Genomic DNA, 19,863 nt, shown 5'->3' on the forward strand with positions numbered 1-19,863 from the left:
GAACATTTCAAAATCTGGATCTAGAACAGCTTTCATATTCACACTTTGAACTCTGGTGAGAAGACAGCTATACTCATGGATGGCTCAAAAATTCAACTGGGATTTACTTACTAAGAACTACTTCTCTGTACTGCCAGTCCAGCAGAATGAATCTACTCCCATTTCCTCCAGGAATACTAGACATGTAAGGCTAGGAAACAGGAACTTACATAGCACTTCTCTAATTTGAATACAGTCACATAAAAATTTCTTAAAAATCACACCTTCACTGTTACAGCTTCTCTACCAATGACATTCTTCAAGCACAACTGCTGTGCAAGTTGCAAGGAATGGTGTCACTGTGACAGCACCATCCAGTCGCACTGACAAATGACAGCCACCAGCATGCATCCAGCCCCAGGGATTTCTCAATCATACAAAAGCTTTTTAAAGTCAGAACTTTGCTCACTCAGTGAATTTCAGTGGAGGAGCTGGAGACTTTCAGGATTTTGCTAGGATATAGCAGTCTAACAGCACTGAACAAAATTATGTTGTTGGTTACAATTCTAACAAAATAAACCATAATTGTCTCCTAGGGACCACATCTCTAATTTATGATTCTATGCACGTGAAAGACACAAGACTGGGAACTATCACAAAATACAAATTAGACATGTCTTTATTTAAATCTGCAGTATTCTGAATCCAATTACTCACTCATAGTCACAGCAAACTTAAAATACACAATCACAAACATACAAAACACACAAAACGCACTCAAGGTAGCCAGACAGACAAAACGTTCCTTCTCTATAAAGTTGGATAAAGATATCTGGTTGGAATGTAACATCAAGTTCCACATGGTTTATCTGGCAGGTGCCAATCTTTACAGAGTTACCTAGTGAGGCAATTTTGTCAAAAGGGTCCACAAAAGTTTCCTAAGTATCTTAGAAATGGAGGCTCCACTTTTACACCTTTATATGCTGCGATGCAATTCAAAACCAGTAAAACATCAAATCTTCCTCTGGTTGACCTGGATTTCTGCTATTCAAATAAATGTAAATAAACACAATTACTTTCACAAGTATTCTTTAAAAATAGTAATTTCTTATGTGGTTAGAAGTTGCATATAACACACCAGCATTTACTGTGCCTAGTCATTCCATTCTCGTGTGGACTTCAAGTCCAAGATGATGGTCATAATCTCTTGATGAATTGAACTAAATACTTAAACAATTCTTTCATAAGGCATAAAAAAAGGTTAAATTTCAACCATCTCTAATCTTTCATTGCAACAGAGAACATAAGAACAGCTGTTTTTTAGGAGTTTTTCCACAACAGGCTTGTAACTACCCACGCCTACTACCTTCACCATGAACTCAACATGCTGATCAAATGAGAAAACACACCCAGAACATTAATACAAACCTGCACTTTTATTATCTTAAATTGAAATGAAGATGTACAGGGTGACAACAGCTCTCAAATATTCCTCTTCTTTGAGAGAGAAGTACTTCCATAGGAAAATGCTTTAATTAAAAGTCCATGTTTGCTGCAAATGCTGGACATTTTCACTGGGGAATGAGCTATAGTATTCTCACGGTGCTAAACCACAGAAGGAAACAGTTAACACTGATATTTGGAATGTCACCTAATAGCGATAAAACAAATCAGAAACATTTGGACGAAATTGGTGGGAAAACATATGGCTCAGCTCTGAAACTGGATATTAACATTCAACCTTTTGGGAAATGCAATGAGATAAGTGCCACCACCTCCTCACCGCGAGGAAGGGACCACAGAATCAGCATGTTTCTACATAAGCAGTGTACAAAATGTTTACTCTGAGCACACAGCTTCAAGGTTGGTCCAAAATTCTGTAGTGGTTGGAACAAGTCCCATGACTTCAGCAGCCTGCAAATTTCTGTCTTTATAAAATAGAAGATACCAAATCTACACTATTTAACATTTTTATTGCATGTAGACACATTCTTTGTAAGTTGCATCATCTGGTAATTGTATTTATACAGTTATACTATATTTATATAGTCCCAGGCATTCAAATCTCCAATGTATTGCAATGGGAGCACAGAACTGGCATATAGACACCATCCAAAAACACTACCTAGAAGATGTAATTAAATGCAATCATATTTTGACTAAACATTTTTTATTTTGTAGGCTGAAAATACTTCTGCTGAAAATAAAGGTAACCTTATTGGCTGTTTATGCTACACAAACACTGAACTAGAACCCGTTGATCCCATGTTTCCTGCTTCCCAAACATGCCGGCTTATTTGTATTCCCTACAAATGGTGGCAGAAATCCAAGTTCCACCAAAATCTTTGTAGGTTTTTGCAGCTGTCTGTCACCGTGCGTTTCAGCACTCACCTGGATTTCAGGTGCTCCGTGTGTAGGTAAGGATAGGTTTTAGTTGTCTGTATTTCCATGAAAGCCAACAGCAGTAGTCCACACAGCCAGCAGAGTCAAAACAGAGCTGCATTTCACCCTAAAGTCATCATTTACATCCTGTTACCTACGGAGTGTGCTGGACACCACTGACCTGCATCTGTGTCACCATCACTGCACGTCTAAGCTCCCACACTCAGATTCACCCCTCTGCATACAGGGCAGACAGTTTGGGTCAGGGTGAATCAAATCCCACCTTTGTTTTGTGTTCTCTGATTACCTTGTCACTATGCAGCAGCAGCAGCAGCTAGCTTGTGTTTCAGCCCACAGATGAGTTTAATTTGAAAAAAATGTGTCTCTCCCAAGAATTTATCCTAAGGCATTTATAGCAAGCAGCAAAAAGATGTTTTGATGCAAACAGATAAACCTACAGAAGTCTAAGTATTGTGTGACAGCAAGCCATCAAGGCTGTAATAAATCCCAATTATACAATGCAGCAAACGTCTATTTAAAAAGAATTCTATTGCACCCCAAAATAATTTTCCATTTCAATCTGGCATTAGAGACACTAAGCTGATTCTTACAGAAGGACTTAAGCAAGTCTTATCTTTACACTGTTATTTTTCGTTTACCTGACATTTTTTCTTTCCAGAATTTATATAAAGTAGGTTAGTAAATGTCTTTACAGGCATTGGGGTCTGGGCAATTACATTTTCTTGAAAAAAATGCCACTGACCTTAGACACTAGTCCAGTGACTGGCCCACTCACAGACAGCCAGACTGAAGTTCCTCAAAGGCCTTTGGATAACATAATAATCAAAATAAAAGATATATAATGAAAAACAAGAAGAAAGTATTTTAATTTTTTTTTTTTGTGCTGGGAGAAACAAAGTTTTGAGGCACTCCTGTGGAAAATATTAAGTTATGACAAGCATCACTGGTGCAAATGACCATGAAGGTTCAGCTTCTCCAGGCTTGCACAGACCCACAAGGGAGTTCTTAATAAATTTTGCAGTCATGTATAGCATGGCCAACATTTGTACCAGATCTGTACTGAGCTAAATCCTGAAGAAAAAACTGCTACTGGCTGAGAGGATAAACAGGGAAGAAACTAAAGAAAAGCAAGGGAATGAGTCAAAGCACTTTGCATCCACAGGAACACCATTACCTGCTGTGTACACACCCAAGAAATCACCCATCCAGGTCACTGCAAAGAGTGCTTTAGTATCTGACTATGAAGGCACTGTAATTTTACTGAATGTTTCAGAAAACAGGAATGAGCATTTAGAGACTCAGTACTTTTTTCCATTGGTTATTTTTACTTGGTGGCTTCACGCTAAGCATGAAGGGAGAAGATGGCCTTCCATCTGGAAGAAATTGCTAAGTGGGCAGGGACCTGGCACAGGTGATTGTATTACTCCTTCATTCAAGGAAGGAAAAAGTTGTATTTGTCTATCCCTAAATAGAACTATCATCTCATCTAGTGGTACCAGGGAAGAAGCAGCCAACTGTGTTGCCCCAGTCAGCTCACAACAGCCTGGTCTCTGGTACTTTGCTGTCTTCAACACTGAACACTGTTTCAATACATCTGAGAGAATCTGGCTGAATTTTACTGCAGAGTTTGTGTTTTCTTCAGTAAGAAGGACATAAGATTACAGGAACTGGTAGAAGACAAAACCATTCAATTATTCTCAAGCAACGCCACATGGTTTCATTTCAAAGTCTCCAAAATTGCCATTGTTCACTACTTATACAATGGATTTTATGCCACTCAGCTGGAATTCTTCTATCAAAAAAAGATGAGATTCAAACTACAATTTTCTCTCTTGGGAGATAAATGGTTTTTTGTGGGAAGAAAGAACCAAGGGGCTGCACACTCTGAAATATGACCTCATGGCTCATACTAGTGATTTCTTCTTGTTGTACATAAATCTTCACACACACATATACAAATACCTACCTATCTAACTCTCTCTTAGCTGCCAAGGATTTTATTTTCAAAAAGCTGACCACTAAAGTCCAGTAGAAAATGCACAGAAGTTTAAAATGTTAATACTCCTAATGTTCATAAATTATCACTACGTAGGCATCCTCTTCTTCTGAGCAGCAAAAGAAGGACACAGGATGCATTTCAGTAACTCAAAGCCAGAAATAGCCTGTGGCAAAGCTCAAAGCACAGCTTCAATCTTGGGATTAACAATGTTGAAATGCCAGACAAACACATGGTAACAGACCAACAGTAAGCTATTAAAATCCCACTTAAATAGAATGGGATAGGAGAACCCTGAAAAGACAGCCCTTTCAAAAGGATTTCAGGGAAGTTTTGTAGAGTGGCAATGTGATGTGTTCACTGATGGAACAGGAACAACTCTGCAGCAGGTTATATGTTTACAACATCAGCACCTGCCTCTCCCAACAGCAGGGACCAAGTTTCTCACCTTACACTAGTGGAGAGATGAAGTGAGGATGCAGAGCACTGCTGCTGATAAAGCTGCCTGAAAAACTGAGCTCCAACAGTATCTCTTCTGCTTCTCTGCCCATGAAATAAGCTGTTTTCTAGAATGCCCTACAAAGAGCTGTTGCTGAGAGATTATTTGAAAATATACCCAGATGAAACAAATAACCAATACTTTCAGGAAGACAAGAGCTAACCTGTGGGATTAAGTGGGACCCCAACTTTGAGAATAAAACAGGGCATTGTTTTGAGAGCTGTTACTTTTCAAGACACCAAGTTAAAAGTGAACCAGAAGGGAAAGGAAAGATGAGATGCAAATGCAAAAATGAAGTCAGATGGGAGTCATAATATCCCCAATGTGTAAAAGTGGCACTGCCCACTGTCTAATGGTACAAAATGTTCCTTGATTATTTGGGTGATTTATGATGAAATACATTAAATGGCTTAGCAGCTCCCTGCAAATAAAAATTTATTGCTTTGGCAACAATTTGGTGCTTAACAGAAGAGGCCCCAGACCTCCAGGTCACACATTTCTCAAACCAGAAAAGCATGAAACTTTGAGTTATCACATTAATGGGAAGTGAGGAGCAGCATGGGATTTTTTTTTTTTTTACATTATTGCAACAAACTCAAATGATGTGTGAAATGAGAATTCCCTGTCCAGTTCACAAAGAAAGACTCTGCTGCGTTCAGTGTGTGGAGACAGAGATGCACAATTTCAGGCTTGGGGAGACAGCCAGGAAAACTTACCACACCCAGCAGGATCTCAAAAATTTTCAAACAAGCACTCCAGGAGACTAAAGTTTTTTAAGTTTCCTTACTGTTTTCAATGCACAAGCCCCTAGGCTAACCTCCCTATGTAGTCAGCTAGCTGGAGCCTGTACAAAGAAATTCTGCTTCATACAAAATACACAAAGTTGGAAAGAAAGTCCTGAAGACCTTTATAGATACTTGGAGGGGAAACATCAAACAGCTCTCGCTTTCCCTTCAAGTTTTTTGTGCATCCTGAAAGGTTTTTTTTACAAGATATGTACTGCTGGAAACCAGTGGCAAACACAGGCTCAACCTGTGCTGACTTGTATATCTGGGGTTTGCTCCTGCCTGGTGCTGAGCACTCTGACACTGATCTGCATGCTTGATTTCTAGCAACAGAACACTCCCAGAGAAAACTACTCTGGGACTGCTAGAAGGTTGAAAACTACATGGGGATTTCCTATATGTTCCTAGACTGGGGTTGATGTGCTCCACCCAGGTCATTCTGGAGTTGCCAGATGGATGAAGCCATTCAACTTGAACTGGATGTCTCATGTGAGGGTTTTCAGTTATAAAATTTCCACTTTTACCCAGTAATATATTGTTAATAAATGCAAAATACTGCTGATTAAAAGCAGTGTTTTGCTCATAAGTAGTAATTTGTTCTGATGTTTGTGAATGCAGAAAACTTTTAGTAACATTCTCAAAAGTAATTTCAATCTTGTGCTTTGAATCTTCTGGGCCATGAATAAAATCGTGACTAGTTTGGCACTGGGCTTATTAATGATAATTTGAAAGTATAAAATGACAAGAAGTTGGAAAATATTGCTCAGTGAGAGATTTGGAGGGTCTTGCTAATTTACCTATTGCTTCATTCATCATTTTCTGGGTCATTTTCTAAATGAAATAATGGGCTTGCTTAGTATACATGTATCATTAGTGTTAAGATGAGAAGTTTACACTAAATCATGAAATTCACTCCTCACATGCTGAAGACAGATGACCTGACCTGAGCACACACTCACTTCAGCATAATTAATGGGGGTTGGTACATGAATTAAGAAATCTGATAAAACATCCTTCCTCCAAGTCCCTGAGCAACCTTATCTAAGTTTGAAGCTGGTTCTGGCGTTAGCTGGGGCCTATGAGGGGATTGCATGACCTCCAGAGGCTCTTACCAAGATTTTTTTTGTTTTGTTTTGTTTATGACCTCTTAGGGGAAAGTCTTGTTTGCAGTTCTGTAGCAAAGACATAAAACGTCCAGAAACAGAAAACGTCCCAGAAAACATTCAGCCAATTCAGTTCACTTCAGAATTTAAAATCAAAACCTTACTAGCGGGAGTAGCTTTTCCCAAAAGCACCGGGCCATAACCTGATGCACCTCTGGTACAGCCAGGTGTACCCACACACTACAGAACAAGGGGCAAAACAAACAACTGCTAGGACAGCATCCTACCCTGAACCACCTATAGTGACAATAGAGGATTGTCCTAAGCAAGCCACAACCCTAAAGAGTGTGTAGGATCCAACCAGAAAGCCAACATGTTTTTTCTTTTAGAAATAGATAATGCTACTAGTTACAAGTTGGTGTTATTGCTAATTAAGTTACCAAACCATTCATAAGAAAGCTAGGAATGGAAACTCATGACAAAAGAAGTGGTGAGGGGTCAATTATTTATGAAGCAATATTAAATTTCAAAACATCCAAGCTCTTTCTAGTGAGTATAAACACTAATATTTTTGTACCTTTCAGCCCAGTGACCCATTAATAACAAAGTTTCTCTTTCCTTTGCTAGTCAGTTTTAAGAAAAATAAATCAGGAGCCTCTCACACTTCAAAGGGAACATACTTCAAAGGGCATTTCTGCTCTTTCTTTCTACTCTCTTCCTATCTCTTGAGCAGCCACACTTCAACTCACATTCATCCCTGACACCTTAATCAGCCAAAGTATTCACCAACTTTTCAGCAAGGAAATGCACTATTGAGCCCAAGTACCTATAAAACAGTTAAACAACGAGGTGTAATAATTTCCTGAATTTCAACTTAACCTTTCAGGAAATACACCCTGCAGGCAAAGTGAATTTACAGTTAACAATCATGGAAGTGTAGTCATTCCAACAGGGGGCTTTAGGGTTTTTGTCTTCAGACAAATTATATTTTAATGAGCCTAAAGGGTAGATAAAATGGGTTCATGCATGCATATGATTTTAGGCTTAATCACCAGATCTCTCTATTAAAAAAAAATTAAAAATTCAAAGACAAATCAGGGCTGACTATAATCCATATCTGCAACACACACTCCCTTGTCTGTAAAGAACATGGAATTCAGGAGTACACTGCAAGTTTAAGGCAGTGAAATGCTCCCCTGTACACTGCAATCTAAGTAATTGTTATACATAACCCAGACTACACTAGATGGGCTCTTTAAATCTAGTCTTAAACTAATATAAACCAACAGTAGATTAAAAAATAGACCTGATAGGACTTAAGTACTAATAAAACAGACACATCCACGATACAGTTAAGGAATTCTTTGTTTGGTTTGGATCTCACTGTCCCCACTGTCTGCAGCTGAATGAGCTCTTAGAAAAACCATGGGTATCGAGAGGAAACTACACAGGGGCTGCACTTTATTCCCATGAATATCTGCTATTTAGCTCATGTCAAGTTCTCTGTTCAAGTGTATAAAGGAGAAAAAAAGAGAATAATTTCCACAAAGTCCTCACAGTCATTTCTTTGTTGTTTTACAGCTCTTTCCTATTTTTGTGAACATCAACTAGCAAACATATATAAACACATTTTGTTATTCAGGCAGCTACTCCTTCTGAATTAAACAACATTTTTCACAGGAATCAAGTTAGGAGTTTTCAGGATTTGAGGCATGTATTTCAAACTTTTTGGATGAGCACCTTCCTTACTCTGCCACTGAGAGTGTATATGCAACAGACACAAAAGTAAAATGGCAACCTATAAACAGTTTTGAACACAATAAAATGTCAAGATTTTGATATTCCACCTTTTCTTGGTGTTAATCAGCTGGTGCCATGACAGAAGAAATATATTTCATGGTAATAATACGGAATATTTTATGTTAAGAACAAGGAATTGTTCTGCAGTTGCCACTATGGTTATGAAGAAAATAACAGCGATGTTCACCAAAGAAAGTCAAACAGAGGAAACAAAGTCTTATGATAAGCATCTAATTCCATTCTCAAAAGAACAAAAAAACCCCGTGAGACTGGACACATCTGGTGAGACCAAATGTCTGTTCAGCCCCACATTCTCCCTCTGACAGCAGCCAACTCCAGATGTTTAGAAGCACAAGGACAGACAATGCCATTTCAGAGAACCACAGAGAAATCTGGAAGGGATGGGACTTCTGGAGGTTGTGCAATCCAGCCCCCTGCTCATGCTGGGCTTCCCCTTGTCACTCCTGCCAATAATCTCACACTCTTGGTGCAGGAATTTACTGAGCTAGAAGCAATGCCTTTGCACTTTCTTCACTATCTGCTAGCAGATAGTCCATGAAAGTCCTAATTTACTACCTCTGAAATTCCTTATCTTAATGCTTGGTGATTTATGTGTTTAAAGAGCTCAGTTTCAACCCCTCCTCATGGCTCTGTAGCTCCACTAAGAGACTTCTCGGGATAGAGGGCACACCCCATTACACATCCACAAACTCAGTCAGAAGTCCAAAATGGCCAGTTCCAGACTCCAAAGGGAAACAAGGGAAGTTACACAAGACAGTGTTACTCAGCTGTCTGCTGTGTTTGTTTTTTCCCCTCCAATTCTAGAATTTATATAGAGAAAAGCTGGGTTTTAACAAAAATAACAACCCAAACAAACAGAAAGCAGCACATTTGAATGCCAAACACCCAACACCTATTGTCACCGACCCCAGGGTGGCAGCATCATTGGTGTCTGAAGTTCTATTTCAGTAGTACCCAGGATCTAGCAGTATCTGTCTCATCATCACTGTTTCATGCCAAAATAAAAGCTAGTTACTGTAGCTTTATTGTAAAACACTCTTCATCACCACCTCAGCCCAAGTCTAAGCTTATGACAATCTACGCGTGTCTTTCCAGCAACTTCTTGGGGATGCTGAAATGGTTTCACAGAGTGCATTTGCCTAGAGCTTTCAAACAGAAATGTGTAAATATTAGTGCCTTTCAAGTGGAAAAATGAGGAAAGAAGATTTCCCTGTGATTAGCCAGCAGGCGAAAGCCATCTGTTCCCTAATGCCCGCTATAGCACACCTTGCTGTAGGCAGCCACTCCACAGATATCCACGTGGTCACACGCACGAAGATTAAAATCAAACAAGTAACTTTACATTACCCCCCATAAAATCTGCCCTGGCCTCTCCCCTTGCTGGATTACAAGGACACGCAGACTGTAAAGGCGCTGGCTCACGTTCCTGGCTCTCCCTTTGCGCGCCGATCCAGCACCTCGGAGGAGCGGCAATAAAACCGGTTTGGAGTGCGGCGGTGCGCCGGCAGCTCCGGCCCAGGCGCGCTCCCAGCAGCGCCAAGGTGCGCTCCTGGTGCCCATGGAAAGCAGCCCGCGTGCTTTCCGCCCGCCTGCACGCCTCTCCGAGCCGACGAGGTGTGCCAGCGCAGCTCCCTCTCGGCAGCGCGGAGCAGCAACTCAATCTGGCTCCAATTAGCTCCGGCATTAGCCCGATGTCCGCAATGAGCGAGCGCTTTGTTCGGGGCGCGCTGGGGACCAGGGGCGCTCCGCATCCCCTGCCACAGCCCTGTGCCTTTCGGAGTGCCGGGAACCACCCTGCGCTGCCCCGGGGCTTAGCAAGGGCTCTCCCCACCAAGCGCTCTCCCTGCCGAGGTCGCCCCCTGCGCTACTTACACCAGGGTGGGCTCGCAGGGGAACTGGTTCCAGGCGCACTTGTACTGGGCCTGGACGTAGCTCTCCGTCCCGTCCAGCACCGAGCAGCTCACGTTCTTGTTCACTATGTAGGCGCACCAGTTCCTGGGGGAGAAGGACAATGTCGGTCAGGCACGCCGGGCTCCGCAGCCCGGTCCGGCCCGGCCCGGCCGGTCCCGCAGCGCGCCCCGGGCGGGCGGTACTCACTTGCTGCGGGAGCCCGGCCGCGAGTACGGCAGGTGCGGGGTGCCGTGGCTGAGCCCGGCGGCGCCCAGGGCGAGGAGGAGCGGCAGAGCCCATCCCGAGGGCGGCGCGGGCCCCGGGCACAGCTCCATGGGGCGACGGGCAGCGGCGGCGGGCGAGCGCAGCGGGCCGGTGCCTCTCCGCCGGCTCCCTCCGTCCGTCTGTCCCTCCGTCCGTCCCGCCCGCTCTCAGCTCCCTCACTGACGCAAATCCCCCCACCCCGTTTCCGCCCTCCACGGCGGCTCCGCACCCCCCTCCGGCCAAGGCGCCGCTCCCCTCCGCCCGCCCGGCCGGCCCCGGCCCCGGCCCCCGCCCCGCTCCAGCCCCCGGCCGGGCAGGAGCCCTGCGGCAGCCCCCGGCCCCGTGTGGCGCCCCGGTCCCCTCGGGCAGCCCCCGCTCCCCGGCCCTTGCCCGAGCCGACAGCCCCCGTACCAGATTTTCCCCCTGGAAAGCTGATGGGAGGAGAGGCCGGGCCCCTGGGGAAGAGCCCCCCGCTCCCAGAGAGCTGGGCTGCTGGGGCAGAGGGCAGCCCGCGAACCGCGGGGAAGGGGACACCGGGCTCCTCAGGTGGGGCCGGTGCGGACGTGCTGAGCTCCCGGTGTCTGAGGCTGGTTTGCTGCTCTGTGGCAGCCCTGTGGTCCTGCCTGACACCCGTGCCGTGAGGTGGTGGTGTTCCTTTCGTGGCCCGATGACGGCTCATTTCACCCACTGTCATGGGAAGGGTGCCGAAGCTACCTCAGCGAGGGATGTAAGCCTTTAATTGTAAGGAGAGGTGTTCACTGGGCAGAGTGAGAAATGGGCATTCAGCTTCACCTGGCTGTTAAAATCCAACGCAAGCACCTTGACTGAGTGGCCTGCCCGTGTGAAGCCATCCCACCAAGACCAGGGCCGCATGGATGCCCTTCTATCATCCTCAGCTCCTGCTCTTTTATGAGTTGGATTTTTGGGCTCAAGTGACACTGAACAAAAGCATGGAGGCTGAGCCAGGGCAGGCTGCTCCCACCAGTGGGAAGGGGCAAAGGGAGAGAGCGATCTTTGGGTGGAGAATAGTTTGGGTGGAGATTTGGGAACATTGTGAGCTGCTCCTGCTGAGCCTGACTGGCCCCAGCCCTGCTCCCAAGGCCTCCCATGGCCTACAGCAGCTGCTCAGGCTTTCCTAGCTCTCACTGCAGGCAGAGCCAGCAGCAGGGCAGGGCTCTTCCTTCTGCTGTAGGCAGCAGCCTGCTGACCTCATCATTTGCCCTGACCTGCTGAAACAGGCAAATTTCATCTGCCAGTCTTACTGGGAGTCTCACCCAACAGCTTCCCTCTGCAAGTCTGCAGGGAAATAAGCTTTAAATGCTGAGGTCAAAATGATGCATTCAGACTGGTTTTTAGGAACTGTTTCATTGGAAATATACACTAAAGCTTCCTGTCTCCTAGAGAAATGTGTGCCATTACAGATGCATCGGAACACTTCATTGGCAATAAATAGCAATGGAAAAAGATGAGATGTTGCTTCAAATCTGTCCTATTTCTCTTGAAACCCTTCTAATGCTCTGTAGATGCTTTGAAGAGGATAACACCTCACTCTCTTAAGAAATTATGCTTTAACCTTCTCAAGGGTTAAACAATTTCCTGTGCCACTGTTTGCATTCATGGCAGCATGTAATTGGGTTTTCATTATTTGTGCTGGCAGAAATTATCTGGAGTTTCCCAAGCATGTAGAGAGCAAGACTACAGTTCAGTTCCTAAAAAGCAATGAAGAAGGCTTTTTCTTCCTTTCCCCCTTCCTCACTCAGCCAAGGAACGCATGAAATTTGTCCTTTTCCAAAAGTGATGAGCAACATGGAAGAGCTGCACATTATCCCACAAAGGGAAAGTCATTAAATAATGAAAGGCTGAGGTCATGCCTGTCTTGAGAATGACTGCATAGTACAAAAATTAATAGACTGATTTAAACAAAATGAACATGAAACAACAGAATATTTCCATATGCTAAACACTGAGCTTACATTTTGGTGAAGGAAGACAAAGCAGATGTTACCTAATTTCCATGAGGGTGCCCAATTTACCTGTGAACCCCAGAGTCAATTGCCTGACCAAATGTAACATGGGGACACCATCAGAAGGAGAGTTGTTAGAGCCCCTGCTTATCCCATGGATATGACAGATAATAAGTCAGGAGCTTTCTGCAACTTCAGGACTCTGTCAATGTTTGTTCATTCGAGAACTATGCAAGAAAATCTCTCCTGATTTCTGATATATAGCTGTCCCTTTACTGTCTGGATCAACTACTTTGTAAATATTATGAAACAAGGCTTTCACAGCATTTGCTGCCATTTCTTTAAAAGGCTATATAAGTCTTCTTCCACTGCAAAGCACAGTGCATTTTGGAGTTTGTTTCATTTAAAATAAACCAATAACAATGAAAAAAAATCCTGCAGGACCAGTCTCACCTTCTCCCTGAAACTAGAGCTCTGTTGGAACTTGAATGCAAGTACTGGTGCAGAGAGAGAAGTTTTTGGGTGGCTGCATTTTGGGTGGATGGCTCAGTAAGGAATGTCAGTAGAGGATGACTTGTGCTAGAAGTGTTGAGCTGAAAAGAAATGGATGAACTTGGGTGGGTACATAGAGTTGACCTCAGCTCCTCTGATATTCACACTGGGCCTATCAGTGTGATATCAGCTGATTCAACAGTAACCAGTAGAGAAATTGGTTGGAGAATTTTCAGCTCAGGTGCATGCTGAAGATGTGGTCCAAGCTCTGTGCATGGCTGAATTTTTTCTGTGGGTGTAACTAGTTTTATTTCACAGTGTAAGTATGAGGGTTAATCGTGTTCCCAAGGAGACAGAAATGTTCACATTTTGTATTTCTGTGCTATGTCATCTCATCTCCAAAATTCACAGTAATCCCAAGACAGATGATTCTTACAGTGCATGGAAAGCATCCCTCCACCCCTCCCTACAAATGGAGCACGCAGTCTGTGAGTGCACTGAGAGCTTCAGTGACTGGCCAGCTCAGTGCTCTCACATCCTTGGGAGATGCAGTTCAGAAACGTGAGTCCATACATCCTTTGAAATGTTTTAAAGTTCTTGTTTCTTTGCTAAGCAGTCTGGCTGTGTTTCTAGCACCAAGATCAACCGTACTTTCATACTTCATAAGGGGATAATGATGGGGAAACAGCAAGAGCCATGTGCAAGGGCTGTCAGAGAGAGAAGAGTGCACAGAGCAGGTGGGCAGAATAGTTTGCAAAAACATTACCAGATATTTACTGCAGAACTTCAAGAGAGAAAGGTATCTGTAATGGTGTGGTGCATGGGGTAGAAATGGTGTTTCACCGGGAATTTGCATCCCTTATCTATCAGCTTTTCTTTTCTGTAGATTTCAGCAAGAAATTGCTTTGTGAATTGGTTGGAGAATCTCAATTGGAGAACCAATTGAGACAGGTTTACTGTCTCAAAACATTGCCAAAATAACCTGAGTTGAATGGTTTTCAGAGAGGTGTTTGTACTGCCTTGATGCTTGTCTTTAATAAAAAAAAAGGAAATATTGTCTGTGGCACAAAAGGTCTTTCAGGTACTTCTCACTGGCCATCAGATGTGAGGCCTACAGCTGTGAGTAATCTGGGCGTACATTTGGTGCTGTGCTAACTCGGTCCATGAGTCAAAGCAGGTCACAGCATCCCTCTGGAAAGATGAAACTGGCATTAGGGAACAAAGAAAATTTTGAAAGGAAGTTGTAGGAAACTGCAGGCTAAAAGAGGAAAGCTTGGATGGAGGTGTATGACGCATGCTGGCTTGGATATACCAGGAAAAGTACTCTACTGGGGAAAGAGGGTTTTAAATACTGTTTTGTAGAGACATGACACAGCCCTGTCCCTTCACTTGGCCTATATGTCATTACATAGTAATCTTAACATGAACATAAAAATCCTAATTTGAATCTAGTATGGGTGTTTTGCAATTTTTCCACTCTCGGATCAGAGCATGAGCTTTGTTTGCAATTTCTTTAAAAAAGTATTCCCCATCAAGAAGTGATGGGTTTCAATTTCCAAATTTTTATGTGTAATCACCTCACTAAAGTCTGTCAGACACATATTTAGCTGTGAATGCTTAATGAAAATTAATGACTGAATGAAAAGTAAGTAACAGATGTTAATAAAATTACTATTTATAAACACTTTAACTTAGTTTAAAATCCAAGCAGCACTAGTCACTGATAAATCAATAAATAAATGAGAGAAGGGAGAGTGGAGTATTCTGGCTTTCTCTTAACTGGAGAGCCACCTTGGAGAGCCATAACAGTTACACAACCACAAGGGTTTTGCTCATTCCACAACAAAAGGTCTGTAGCAGAGACCATTCTGGGAGCTCTGGAGTATGCAGAGAAATAGCCCATGTGGTTCCAACCAGTGCTTGGCCACATCTCCTTACTGAAATGCCATGTTTGTCTATCTAGGCACTGGCAGTGTGGTGTGGAGGATGCTTCAGTGCGTGGGTGGGCAACCTGGCAACTCCAGCCTTTCTTCTCTGGTGTTATTTCCTTGTTGGGGAAAAACATTTGTACTAATTTCATTTATTTAAACAGAAAAACAAATTGGCGTATTACAAAGAGCCCAAACATTGCCTAGTTGTGGCATGTATCAAATGTTTGTGTTGAAACTGATGCTCTTTATTGTCACAGGTATGGTTTTGGCTGGAGAACAAAAGAAACAAGACTATTCCTTGGGAGAAGATCTCAGCACAACACTGCATCTGTTCAAGGCTTCAAGGCAGGACAGAAGAGATCAAACTACCTTATTCACCTGGAAGAATGACCTTAGTGCTGGAGCATGGTAAACAACAAGTATGCCACACTTGTGGAACAGCCTGTCTGCTTTATACTGAATGGTTGTGACACCTAAAGAAAGAGTGGGATTAAGGTCTACACTCCTGCCATACAAAAGGTAAGTGCTCTCTTATATTACCTGTTATATAATGTGAGAGGACTGACTGACATATCATCCACTGATACGGTTACCATAGTTTTGTGAGCAGAGCAAGTCTGGACACCCAATATGGAATGACAGTCAGAAGAGAACATTTTATTGCTCCACAAGACCTTTCAGTGAAGAGCCCGAGGCTGGCTGACACACGTGTAAGGGGCAAAGAAGTTAATGAATACTGGAATAAAATCAGAGGAGATTGGCATTTCTTGGCAGATGGGATGTTGGTGGGAGGGTAGAGGAGGCAGGAGGAAGAGACTTCTTTTGTGTCAGCTTATCTTTGATTTGATGAAATTGCCAGGTGACTTCAAGGGAAAAGATGCACAAAGTTCCTTTGTTCTTTCCACAGCTACTGCTTCTCTAACCTGCACATACAGTAGGACAAAGCTGGTTTGTACAAAACTGCAGTTGCTACCTGTGCACAGGCCCTGCTAAAACCTGCAGGCAAATTGCTGAAGGGTATTTAAAAGGCTGAGCCTTAAACTATACACTGTTTACCCTTGCTGTAAAGAGTTTATTTGAATCTTGCTTCTTATGAAATGAAGAGTTGTCATACTTATTTTGATATTTCACTTTTGATGGTAGTACAATATTTCAGAATAAAGAATAAAACTGAGGGCATTAATAACTGTGCAGTCCTTTCCTCCTGTGGTACAGGGCAGCTTTCAGAGTTTCACAGCATGCACTGCCCTTCTCAGCATGCTGCCCTCTGATTGAAAGTGACAGATTTCAGCTTTCATGATACTTTAAAGATGAGCTGGAATGGAGAGCAAGGGAGTGGCACATGGCTTTGCAGTGTTTGGGACAAAGTTGTCAGCAGATTTTTAAACAATTACATTGCTCTTAATAGAAAACCACGTGATTCTGAAGCTTGAATTCCTTGTTCATCAGTTTAACCAGTCAGTTTCATGCTGAAGTTCCTGGGGTTTGAACTAAGCAAGAAAGTTAAGTGAGTCTAACTACAACAGGGTCAAGTTTCTATGCAGACATTATAATCTCATTTTAGGAATGATAGATGTTGGTTTATTTAAAGAAATTGATTAAAAATGCAGTCAGTCCACTGAAAATTAAAATAAGAAGGTCTTGCTGAAAACAAGAGGCGGAAATTCTTTATGTCAGTAAGACCTAACACTGTGATTCACAAGATCAGTCTTGCTTCCTTGGAAAAAATAACTCCTGGCTTATTTCCCAATGAAAAAAAAATGAAGGAAACCTTCTCAACGTTTCATCTGATTCTTATTTATTTTACATTCAAAAAAATTACTTTATAATTACCTTTTTTTATTCTACAGATTTTCCAATAAATTATTCTTGATAAATGTTTTGCATTGTATCCTAATTGTGTGTCCAACTGTGTATTAATCAGACTGCAATCCATGTGTGTTGGATTTCTCTATTTATTATGTAAATAAATAAACTGGTGACAGCAGTGCTCTGGTTTGATCAGCTGAGAAATCTTAATGAGCCGAGGGCAGCATACTCGAAGTAGGTAAGTACTTCACTGCCACCAATGTCAGTGGGAATCAACAGCCCTCACCTCTGTGAAAACTAGGAATTTATCACCCAAGATTTGTTTCAGTCAAACCTCTGCTGGATAACATGACTGGATACCATCTCTGTGCATTTTCTGCCTCATTCTGCCACCTCATCTTGAAAACCTCAGGCAAGAATCAATAGTTTATTTAAAAACACCAAATACTGTGTTTTCAGATGTGCGGGTTTAAAGTAATTCCATTACTTGGGTAGTAAAGTCCTTGGAGTACAGGGAAGTACAGAAAGGTTTTCCACAGATAATGGCCTTGTTGATTTTTTCTTTCCAGTACTGGGAGAAACTGGCTAGGTTTAAATACATGCCTCCTAATGACCAGTAGCCATGTAATTAATTACAACTGGTAGACAGTGAGGAGTATTTAAACATGTATTTAAATTCACTCACCATGACATTTCCATTCTGTATCATAATATCCTTCAGTTAACTGAGTGTTTATGTAAATTGGTAAATATTTAAAACTTAGAACATCTCAGAGGTTTCAGAAGTATCCTAAAGTTGTCTATGAGATTAGACTAGTCTTGAATTTCCTTTTCCCACCTGAGATCAAAACCTCCTGGTGAGGATGGTGACACCATTTCCTCTGATTCTTTCAGACACATCTTACACTTCAGCATCCTTCCTGCTGCAGGCTGTACAGACGAGTGTTCTTGATCAACCATGGACTTGTATCCTCTTTAATTTGTCTTTTATTATTAAAAGGAAATATCTGTTGCCAAAAGAGGGTGTGGTTTTATATAGTCTTGGAAGACCAGTGGCTACAGGGATGATGGCTGTGGGAGAAGTGAAAGATGAACGTTGCTGGTGTGTTCCCTGTCCCTGGGGGACTGAGAACTGGTGGATCAAATGACAGTAGTACTTACACTGGACAAGTCTGTATGCAGTAGTGGTAAAATGAACTCATGGTTTTAGAATTTACTTCAGTGAACATAGGATATGAAGAATTTATGTATAGGAGCTTATTTTCAAGCATATTTTCAACTCAGTCATGGACTCAATTCAGGGCATCTGGCATTATTTACAGCATTTGCTTTTACTTTAACAAGCACAGGATTTCAGGCTTGTAGAATGTTATTTAAATTATTTTTTTATAACAGCTTAAATGAAATCTAAACTTTAGGATGAACTCTGTCAGGAATTGTTGGTACTCTCTGCTCCTGTTGATGATGGGCTTTTCTCTTTCTTCCCTTTAGCCATTTACAGAACAACATGGTGGAGTCATTACTGCTCTAGGATGAGAAATGATTAAGGAAGGAATCCTGTTATTTTATAGGTACCTGTCAGTGATGGTAGAAAATATGAACAAAATCAGAACTCTGTTGTCTTCAGTGTTACAGTCTCAAGCTTTGTGCTGAGGCCTGGTCTCTCTAGGGAATTTTGCCACTCCGATTACACCAACAGTGTTAAAGCCAGCAAAAGTTCTGTAGATACAGATTATTGTGCATATGCTGAGATAGCCTATCTTAATTTGGGAAGTGGTTTAACTGTACCAGATGAAAATCCCTGTATTCCAGTAATAACAGCACCCACACTAATTGTCATAGGGCAGCTGAGGTTAGGATGGAGGGGGAGGGAGTAGGAAGAAAGCAGAAAAAGAAGAGGGGTTTTTAGTCTTTTCTTTCGCTTTGTGTTTCTCTTTCTGAAAGAAATTAAAAGCTTAAATGTGTCATTGCTGTTTAGAAATACATTGGCTACTATTTTGCTCCTTTTAGTTTTGATTTTGGAGAAATAGGACAATCTTTAAGAAGCTGCCTTGCTTCTTCTCAGTCTACACATTCAGTTTGAGCACTTTTCCAGCATTCTTAACAATAGGCCACTTGAAGGCAAACATTCAATTAGCAAATCTCACCAGTTCATTCCTGCTGTTCCCTGAAGTTTGTCATTGATAGAGAAATAATGTCAGAGAAGCTGTGCCTGTAGACATATTTTTAAACTGCACTAGGGGAAAATAAATTGCCTGAAGCACAGTAGGACATTTCCTAACTGGAGGTCAGGGAAGTCACTGCAAATTATTAAACTGTAATTTCACTGCAAATTGTGTACTGCTGAAGATTAACACAAATTATGGGGACAGTTCTCCTTCATGGAGAAGACATCTATATCCAGAGCAGAAACATTAAGCCAAATGTCTAGAAATATCAGCTGTGCATAACTGGAGAGATTTAGATAACTCACAAAGAGCCACTTCAATGAGTGTATCCTTAGACAGCCAAAACTTCACTGCCTCATGCATGAGTTGTCCTTTTTCCCTTGAAAAAATGGGAATGCTCCCAAGACCTTTATTCCTAGAGAGGTCTGCTAAGTTCAATGGACTTTACAAGTTACAACAGTGAAATCTCGATGGAGAAGGAATGACTTATCATTGTTAGATTACGGGATGTATTTTGTTACATCAGTGTTCTCTTTTAAAACTGAGGCAGAAAAAATAATTTCTCTACCTACTGTGCTTCATTTGTCCTTACATTTTTTTTTAGTATTGCAGCATCTACATTTTGCTTTTTCATTTAAGTTCCAGTTCCTGGAATTCCAGCATGATTTGAGCACTTCAGATTGTATTGCAAGAGAAAGTTAGTTCTGGCATTCCTTTGCAGAGAGCAATTTGAAAATTTGACTCAAACCCATCCTACAG

The 19,863-nt window shown here is 42.2% G+C and overlaps 1 protein-coding gene across 1 annotated transcript in view; it reads right to left on the reverse strand.

Annotated features, from left to right (window-relative positions):
* The window catches only part of EMILIN2 (elastin microfibril interfacer 2), a 33,073-nt gene extending 21,654 nt beyond the window's left edge, over nt 1-11,419 (reverse strand). The window contains exons 1-2 of the mRNA XM_066546225.1: nt 10,680-11,419; nt 10,459-10,581 (exon numbers count right to left, since the gene is read on the reverse strand). Of these exons, the coding sequence (XP_066402322.1) occupies nt 10,459-10,581; nt 10,680-11,419 (863 nt within the window). The remainder of the gene's footprint in view (nt 1-10,458; nt 10,582-10,679) is intronic.
* Nucleotides 11,420-19,863: the final 8,444 nt, after the last annotated feature.

This window comes from Molothrus aeneus, chromosome 1 (assembly GCF_037042795.1).
Source record: "Molothrus aeneus isolate 106 chromosome 1, BPBGC_Maene_1.0, whole genome shotgun sequence".
Classification (NCBI taxonomy): domain Eukaryota; kingdom Metazoa; phylum Chordata; class Aves; order Passeriformes; family Icteridae; genus Molothrus; species Molothrus aeneus.